This window comes from Papio anubis, chromosome 20 (assembly GCF_008728515.1).
Source record: "Papio anubis isolate 15944 chromosome 20, Panubis1.0, whole genome shotgun sequence".
Classification (NCBI taxonomy): Eukaryota; Metazoa; Chordata; class Mammalia; order Primates; family Cercopithecidae; genus Papio; species Papio anubis.
In genome coordinates, this window is record NC_044995.1 from 11139267 (window position 1) to 11149313 (window position 10047).

Sequence of the window (10047 nt, forward strand, 5' to 3'; positions counted from 1 at the left end):
TTGTTTATTGCTCAGTGCTTATATTCTGCCTCTCCCATTGAAATTAAAGTTCCAAAAGACAAGGGCATATCAATATGTACCGTTACAATTATACCTTAAAACATTCTCCTTTCCCTTATGTAACAGTGTTTGATCTTTACATTTTGGGATAATTTGGATCCTAAACTGTCTGTGTCCTCCAAATACAATAGTCCCCCTATTAAAGGTTTTGCCTTCTGCAGTTTGTTACCCACAGTCCACCACTGTCCAAAAATATTAAATGGAAAATTCCAGAAATAAATAATTTATATGTTTTAAATCGTGCACCATTCTGAGTTGTATGACGAAGTCTTGCACCTTTCTATTCTGTCCTGCTCAGATCATGAATCATCCCTTTGTCTAGCACATCCATGCTGTATGCCCTACCTGCCTGTTAGTCTCTTAGTCTCATCTAGCTTTTCAGATCTGTTGCGTGTGGTGAATATAGCGTTCAGTATTATTCCAGGTTTCAGGCATCCACTGGGTCTTGAAATGTATCCACTGTGGATAAGGAGGGATGACTATACCCACACATCAGAAGGGAAATAGACTCTGCTTAGATGCACTTTATACTTTGGTTTTGTATGAAGATGCCATCTGCCTTAAATAGAGAAACAGAAAAGAACTTTCCTAATAATTGGCCCTGTGAAGAACAAGTAGAAGAAGGGAAAAGGAAGAAGCTGTAAGTCTGGTGGGATGCTGAGTCAATGTGTAGATATAAGTATTATTGTATGCATAAGATATCTTAGTGTCTGTTTAAAAAGGCCAGAAAATTAGGAACAACCATGGCTCTCTGTAGGAAATTGAAGTTGAAGACAATCTTCATGTGACAAAAAAGTAAAATGTGAGAAAACAGTAGATGATGGACTCAGCTTTCTGTGTCTTTTTCTAGTATTGTTATCTTCAGTCTGTCTATGTAGGAAAAATTATAGGTGATTAGTTCATTAACCCCACATTGCCTCAGTTCTTGAAGCATGGGTACCCTTGTCTGAATGTTTGTGTGCCCCTGAAATTCATGTGGAAATTATCTTCTCTAGAGTGATAGTGGTAGGTGGGGACCTTGGGAGGTGATTAGGTCATGATGGCTCATGAATAGGACTATTACCTTTATCAAAGGCCCAAAGGAGCTTCCTTGCCCCTTCCACTGTGTGGGGAAACAGGAAGAAGGCACCATCTGTGAGAAAGCCAGCCCATGCCAAATCTGCCTGGGCCTTGATCTTGGATTTCCCAGTCTGCAGATCTGTGAGAAATAAATTAGCCATGCCCAGCTAATTTTTTATAAGTATATTAGTCTGTTTAGTTATAAGTGTTGTTTGTAAGTGTATTAGTCTGTTCTCAAGCTGCTAATAAAGACATACCTGAGACTGGGTAGTTTATAAAGGAAAGAGGCTTAATTGACTTATAGTGCCACATGGCTGCGGAGCTCTGACAGTCACAACAGAAAGCAAAGGAGGAGCAAAGTCACTTCTTATGTGGTGGCAGTCAGGAGAGAGTTTGTGCAGGCGAACTCCCATTTACAAAACCATCAGATCTTGTGAGACTTATTCACTACTACGAGAATAGTACGGGGGAACTGCCCCCATGATTGAATTATCTCTACCTGACTCTACCTTTGACATGTGGGTATTACTACAATTCAAGGTGAGATTTGTGTGGGGACACAGCCAAACCACATCAATAAGCTACCCAGTACATGGTACAGTCATGGGCCACATAAACAATATATCTATCCATTATGGACTGCATATTAAGACAGTCATAGAAGATTATGATGGAGCTGCCCTATACAGGTGTAACTTTAAAAAAATCTCTTCTGGCTGGGTGCAGTGGCTCACACCCATAATCCCAGCACTTTGGGAGGCCGAGACGGGCGGATCACGAGGTCAGGAGATCGAGACCATCCTGGCTAACATGGTGAAACCCCGTCTCTACTAAAAAAAACAAAAAACTAGCCAGGCGAGGTGGCGGGCACCTGTAGTCCCAGCTACTCGGGAGGCTGAGGCAGGAGAATGGCATAAACCCGGGAGGCGGAGCTTGCAGTGAGCTGAGATCTGGCCACTGCACTCCAGCCTGGACTACAGAGCGAAACTCCATCTCAAAAAAAAAAAAAAAATCTCTTCTATTGCTTGGCATGGTGGCTCATGCCTATAATCGCAGTACTTTGAGAGGCTGAGGTGGGAGAATTGCCTCAACAGGAGTTCTAGACCAGCCTGGGCAACAGCAAGACCTTGTCTCTACTAAAAATAAAAAATTAGCTGGGCATGGTGGCATGCACTTGGTACTCCCAGCTACTCAGGAAGCTAGGCAGGAGGATCACTTTAGCCCAGGAGTCTGAGGATTCAGTGAGCCATGATCATACCATTGTACGCCAGCCTGGTGACAGAGGGGACCCTGTCTCAAAATATATATATATAAAATGTCCTCATATCATACTTTACCTTCTTTATGTTTGTATATGTTTAGATACAAACATATCTAAACATTTAAATACCATTGCGCTTCAATTGCCTGTAGTATTCAGTATGGTAACATGTTGCACAGGCTTGTAGACCAGGAGCGGTAGGCCATATAGGCGAAGTGTGCAGTATGCTATACCATCAAGATTTGTGTAAGTATGCTCTGTAATTGCCCATCCGTAATGATGCATTTCTCAGAGCATGTCCCCATCATTAAGCGACACAATATTATTTTGTTATAGCAACCCAAGTTATTCAAGACACTGGATATTCCTGATACCATGAAGACCTGAACTACAAAGCTTGTTAATACCGCAAAACCTTTCTTAACTGCTCTAGTGGATTTGATCTCTCCCATCTCTGAACTTTTATAACAATTTAATCTTTATCACATGGGCTCACACTTGATTATGTTTTATATTATCTTCTCAAATTACTTTTTTGTTGTTGGTCTTGTCTTCCTAATTTCTAAACTTTTCAAGAACAATTCCTTCATTACTTTGATATCACAAATGCTTAGTGCATAATGTATAATTGCTTAGGAAATACTGGATTAGTCAATGATTTCCTACAGATGACATAGAAAAGGAAAGTACTTCCTTTGCCTTTTCTTGAACCACCTTTTCCCTCAGGTTTTCTCTCAGTATCACCTCTTCAATATAAATTTCTTTATATTTTACTGATAACTTTTTATATATGCCCAGATTTCTTCTATCTATGGTAAGTGATGTAGCAATATTTTTTCTTTTTTCTTTTCTCTTTTTTCTTTTTTTTTTTGAGATGAGTTTCATTCTTGTTGCCCAGGCTGGAGAGCAATGGCGCAGTCTCGGCTCACTGCAACCTGTGCCTCCTGGGTTCAAGTGATTCTCCTGCTTTAGCCTTCCAGGTAGCTGGGATTATAGGCAGGTGACACCATGTCCCGCTAATTTTGTGATTTTACTAGAGATGGGGTTACACTACATTGGCCAGGCTGGTCTTTAAACTTCTGATCTCAGGTAATATGCCCGCCTCCCAAAGTTCTGGGATTATAGGCATGAGCCATTGCGCCTGGCCGATGTTGCAATAATTTTTAAAGGACATTTATTCCTTCTCTAAACTTATGTTCTAGGTCAGCAGTTAAGAAAGTTACTCGTGGTAGTAAATAAGAATGTGATTAATAGTGATATCAACCTACATATCATTACAAAATTCATTTCTTCAAAAGGGGAAATGGTAAAACCCTGTAAAGCAGTGGCTTAAGGTGCTGGGTACAGTGGCTAACACCTGTAATCCTAGCTACTCAAAAGAAGGTGGGAAGATTGCTTAAGCCCAGGAATTAGTGAGCTATGGTCATGCCACTGCATTCCAGCCCGGACAACTAAGTGAAACCCTCTCTCTCTCTCTTTTTTTTTTTTTTTTTTTTTTTTTTTTTTAATAAAAAGGTGGTCTAAGAAGTGATAATTTTACCAGGCTGTTGAAAGTAAGGTGAATGGAAAAAATCTCTTAATATGCAGATTAAAGTTCAGGGAACTCAGAATTGAAAAGTTCACTTTATCAAAACATGTAGATGATTTCATTGGAACACCATTTTCTGATTATGAAAAGATAACCATAGGATTTCACCTAAATCCTAAGATAATCACAAACCATAGAATATGTGGTTACTGGAGATCTCTAGAGAGTTTTCAGCAGCAGTAGTGATACGATATTGGTATTTAAACAAAGTTAACATAACTATATATGAAAACCAATTACAAGTGGAAGAGAGTAGATGAAGAGAGCTTAATTTATAGTCTGTTAGGTCAATACAGGCATGAAATATTACCATAGCAGACTACTTCTCTAGAATTTCATCCTACATTGAGGTTTTTGTTTTTGTTTTGAGACAGGGTCTCGCTCTGCCTAGGCTGGAGTGCAGTAGGGCAATCGTGACTCACTGCAGCCTCAACTTCCTGGGCTCAAGTGATCCTTTGACCTCAGCCTCCTGAGTAACTGGGACTACAGGCATGTACCACCATGCTTGACTAATTTTTGTATTTTTTGCGGAGATGGTGTTTTGCCATGTTGCCCAGGCTGGTCTTGAACTCCTGGGCTCAAGCAGTCCACTTCAGCCTCCCAAAGTGGTGGGGATTATAGGCCTGAACCACTACACCTAGCCCATTTAGTTTTCTTAATCATCTTTTCCATGTTCCTTCATGAGCTGTCTTTCTTGGGGTCTCCCTGCATATTTTTCAGTTGACATGCCTGTACATAACAGGTTTTGTGAGATTTATTAAATGTTTTTAAATTACCTTTTTCACAATGTCTCCTTTGATGTAGCCATGATAAAGGAAACATTCACTTTTTTTATATCTTTCAGATTGGGAATCTATATATGAGACACAGGAATTACCTCTGAAGCAGTTCATGTATGATGATGCATGCATGGAGGGAATTACAAGCTATGGACTTGAGTGTTCCACTTTTGAAGAAAACTGGAAATGGGAAGACCTTTTTGAGAAGCAGATGGGAAGTCACAATATTTTTAGCAAGAAAGAAACAATCACTCATAAAGAAACCCTCACTAAGGAAACAGAATTCAAATATACTAAATTTGGGAAATGTATCCATCTGGAAAACATAGAAGAGAATATTTATAATCACACATCAGATAAAAAAAGCTTCTCCAAAAATTCTATGGTAATAAAACACAAGAAAGTCTATGTAGGAAAGAAGCTTTTTAAATGTAATGAATGTGACAAAACCTTCACCCATAGCTCATCCCTTACTGTTCATTTTAGAATTCATACTGGTGAAAAACCATATGAATGTGAGGAATGTGGAAAAGCCTTCAAGCAAAGGCAACACCTTGCTCAACATCACAGAACACATACTGGAGAGAAACTCTTTGAATGTAAAGAATGTAGGAAAGCCTTCAAACAAAGTGAACACCTTATTCAACATCAAAGAATTCATACTGGAGAAAAGCCATATAAATGTAAGGAATGTAGAAAAGCCTTCAGACAGCCTGCACACCTTGCTCAGCATCAGAGAATTCATACTGGAGAGAAACCCTATGAATGTAAAGAATGTGGCAAAGCCTTCAGTGATGGCTCATCTTTTGCTCGCCATCAGAGATGTCACACTGGGAAAAGACCCTATGAATGTATTGAGTGTGGGAAGGCTTTTAGGTATAACACATCTTTTATTCGTCACTGGAGGAGTTATCATACTGGAGAGAAGCCTTTTAATTGCATTGATTGTGGGAAAGCTTTCAGTGTTCACATAGGACTTATTCTGCATAGGCGAATTCATACAGGAGAGAAACCTTACAAATGTGATGTGTGTGGAAAAACCTTCAGCTCTGGTTCATCCCGTACTGTACATCAGAGAATTCACACAGGAGAGAAACCTTATGAATGTGATATATGTGGGAAAGATTTTAGCCATCATGCATCACTCACTCAGCATCAAAGAGTACATTCTGGAGAGAAACCTTATGAATGCAAGGAATGTGGGAAAGCCTTTAGGCAGAATGTGCACCTTGTTAGTCATTTGAGAATTCATACTGGTGAAAAACCCTATGAATGTAAAGAATGTGGAAAAGCTTTTAGAATCAGTTCACAGCTGGCTACTCATCAGAGAATTCATACTGGAGAGAAGCCTTATGAATGTATTGAATGTGGAAATGCTTTCAAACAGAGATCACACCTTGCCCAACATCAGAAAACTCATACAGGAGAGAAACCTTATGAGTGTAATGAATGCGGGAAAGCCTTCAGCCAAACTTCCAATCTTACTCAACATCAAAGAATTCATACTGGAGAGAAACCCTATAAATGTACTGAATGTGGAAAGGCTTTTAGTGATAGCTCATCCTGTGCTCAACATCAAAGACTCCACACTGGCCAAAGGCCCTATCAGTGTTTTGAATGTGGGAAGGCATTCAGAAGAAAGTTATCCTTAATTTATCATCAAAGAGGTCATACTGGAGAAGAACCTTAAGAATGTAGTGCATGTGGCCAAGCCTTTAGTTATCATCAATCCCTTACTGTTAATCAGCGATGTCCCACTGGTTGAAAAACATAAACGTAAGAAGTGTAGAAAAACCTTCAGCCAGAGGCTGGCAAGATGGCTGAATAGGAACAGCTCTGGTCTGCAGTTCCCAATGAGAGCAACACAGAAGGTGGGTGATTTCTGTATTTCCAACTGAGGTACCCGGCTCATTTCATTGGGACTGGTTAGACAGTGGGTGCAGCCCATGGAGGGCGAGCCGAAGCAGGGTGGGGCGTAACCTCATCTGGGAAGTGCAAGGAGTCGGGGATCTCCCATGAGGGACTGTGCCATGAGGAATGGTGCACTCTGGTGCAGATACTAAGCTTTTCACATGGTCTTTGCAACCCATAGACCAGGAGATTCCCTTGGGTGCCTATGCCACCAAGGTCCTGGGTTTAAGCACAAAACTGGGCGGCCATTTGGGTAGACACCAAGCTAGCTGCAGGAGTTTTCTTTGATACCCCAGTGGCACCCGGAACGCCAGTGAAACAGAACCACTTACTCCCTTGTTAAGGGGGCCGAAGCCGGGGAGCCAAGTAATTGAGCTAAGTGGGCTCATGCCCACTGAGCCCAGCAAGCTAAGATCCACTGGCTTGAAATTCTTACTGCCAGCACAGCAGTCTGAAGTCGACCTGGGATGCTCAAGCTTGGTGGGGGAAGGGGCATCTGCCATTACTGAAGCTTGAATAGGTGGTTTTCCCCTCACAGCATAAACAAAGCCACGGGGAAGTTCCAGCTGGGCAGAGCCCTCCACAGCTCAGCAAAGCCTCTGTAGCCAGACTGCCTCTCTAGATTCCTCCTCTCTGTGCAGGGCATCTCTGAAAAAAGTTCAGATAAAACCCCCATCTCCCTGGGACAGAGCACATGGGGGAAAGGGGTGGGTGTGGGCACAGCTTCAACAGACTTAAATGTTCCTGCCTGCCAGCTCTGAAGAGAGCAGCAGTTCGCTCAGCACAGCACTCGAGCTCTGCTAAGGGACAGACTGCCTCAAGTGGGTCCCTGACCCCCATGCCTCCTGATGGGAAGACACCTCCCAGCAGGGGTCCACAGACACCTCATACAAGAGAGCTCCAGTTTGCATCTGGTGGGTGCCCCTGTGGGACAAAGCTTCCAGAGGAAGGAACAGGCAGCAATCTTTGCTGTTCTGCAGCCTCCACTGGTGATACCCAGGCAAACAGGGTCTCGAGTGGACCTCCAGCAAACTCCAGCAGACCTGCAGCAGAGGGGCCTGACTGTTAGAAGGAAAACTAACAAAAAGGAATATCATCAACATCAACAAAAGGACATCCACACAGAAACCCCATCTGAAGGTCACCAGCATCAAAGACCAAGGGTAGATAAATGCATGAAGATGGGGAGAAACCAGTGCAAAAAGGCTGAAAATTCCAAAAACCAGAATGCCTCTTCTCCTCCAAAGGATCACAATTCCTCGCCAGCAAGGGAACAAAACTGGATAGATAATGAGTTTGACAAATTGACAGAAGTAGGCTTCAGAAGGTGGGTAATAAACTCCTGTGAGCTAAAGGAGCATGTTCTAGCCCAATGCAAGGAAGCTAAGAACCTTGAAAAAAGGTTCGAGGAATTGCTAACTAGAATAACCAGTTTAGAGAAGAACATATGACCTGATGGAACTGAAAAACACATCATGAGAACTTCACGAAGCATACACAAGAAAAACCTGCAGCCAGATTGAATGCTTTACATGGAAGAATTCATACTGCAAAGAGGTCTCAACAATGTAAAGAACGTACAAATGTCTTCAGACGAAATGCACACCTTGCTCATCAGTGAGTTCATTTCAGGCATCCAGCTCTCCCTCACCCACTACATCACCAAGTCCTGTGGATATATCTGCTAAATACTTTTGGAATTTATCCACTTCTTTTCGTTCCCCAGTTCAAAACACAGTCATTTCACCTTGACTATTTCAGTCATTACACAGGTGTCCAACCTTTTGTCTTCCCTGGGCCACATTGGAAGAAGAAAAATTGTCTTGTGCCACACATACAATACAGTAACATTAACAATAGCTGATGAGCTAAGAAAAAAAAGTCTATGCATAATTTTAGTGATACACCACCTCAAATAAGCATAAAAGTCCTCACATTCAATGGGTTGGATACCCGTGAATTCTAAAACTTCATCCTCTTTTGTCCCTTTCGAGTTAACATTACAGCCACAGTGACCCTTGAAAAATGCAAATTAAATTACTCTCTTAAAACTCTAGTTAAAATACTTGATGTACATAGGGTGCTTAGCAAAATGATCAGCTCATACTAAGTGCTTGGTAAATGTTAGATAAGTATTCTTCAGAGTTGATGTAAGTTATTTTTAAACAGTGTATTCTTGAAAGCAGTTTGGCAATGGTAAAAATTTTGGAACCGAAACAGTATCTTTTTTTAAACTAAAAAAAGTTTTAAATGGGGTCTTACTATGTTGCCCAGGGTGATCTCAAATGCCTGTGCTCAAGTGATCCTCCCACCTCATTCTCAAGTGGCGGGAATTACAGGCAACCAGCCTGACTTAAAACAGTATCTTAAGGTAGATGGTGATTAGCACATGTAGTATGCTTAACATTTAATATTATAATAAAACATCAGAGTGGCTCTCTCATGATTAAGGCTGTGTTCCCTTGTTGGTGAGGAAATTAATTATGACTTGATGCACAGAACATGTTTTAAGAAGTGGCTATATAGCTCTGGATAAAATGAACAAAAGAATTAGAATTCCTGGGGAGAATATATAAAAGACTGTATTTAGTCAAGCAAAAACAAAACAAAACAAAAAACTAATGTTTAACTGAAGAAAGAGAAATTGAGTAATATAGTTGTATTTCAACATGTGGGTTCACAGATTTAGTCTAACCTTTCAAGGATCCACTAGTAAAGTTGTTCTGGAGTGTATTTTAAAAAACACACACACACTTAAAATGTTCCACTTCTTTCATGAGGCTAAGTCAACTCTGATATCAAACCAAGGGGGAAAAAATGAAAGTATAGGTGAGTTTACTTAGTTATATACAAAAGGAAATTATTAGCCTCTACTGATGGAGAACAGAGGCTCTGAATAAATGGAGATCCATAACATGATCCTAGATGAATATTTCAATATTGTAATCCTGTAGGTTACTTTTACATTGACAGTTCTGAAATTCATGTTGAGTGTTAATTAGGGAGCTATCAGAAGGGAGATTTTGTAGAAGGTCATATCCCATGGGTTTTTTATATTGCAGAAGTGTTTTCGATGTATCATTGGGGGAGATTAAATGTCTTTGACAGTTATCCAACTGGAAATAAAGTCAGCATCCCATTTTATTCCGTACACAGAAGTTCATTCTATACTGGTTACAGATGTAAGAGGAAATACTGTTACAATGGTAGAGGAGAATGTAGAGTATTTCTGTGCCTTTAGGTTCAGGAAGTCTTTGGGAAGCAGGACATGGTCCAGAAGTCATGGAGAATGACAGGACTATGTAGAAGATTTAAACCTTTTTCACGGCATAAGATACTGTATGCAAAGTTAAAAGGCATATGACAGGCTGAGAGATATCTTAAACATA

At 40.7% G+C, this 10047-nt stretch overlaps 1 protein-coding gene across 4 annotated transcripts in view; it reads left to right on the plus strand.

The window, feature by feature from the left end:
* ZNF471 (zinc finger protein 471) overlaps positions 1-9382 on the plus strand; it is a 30568-nt gene extending 21186 nt beyond the window's left edge. Inside the window, exon 6 of one of the 4 annotated variants that reach the window (XM_003916177.5) lies at positions 4813-9382. In XM_003916177.5, coding sequence (XP_003916226.1) covers positions 4813-6437 — 1625 coding nt within the window. In that variant the 3' untranslated portion in view covers positions 6438-9382. The remainder of the gene's footprint in view (positions 1-4812) is intronic. The other 3 variants (XM_031659310.1, XM_017952713.3, XM_017952712.3) reach the window with 3 other exon arrangements.
* The last annotated feature ends 665 nt before the right edge of the window (positions 9383-10047 follow it).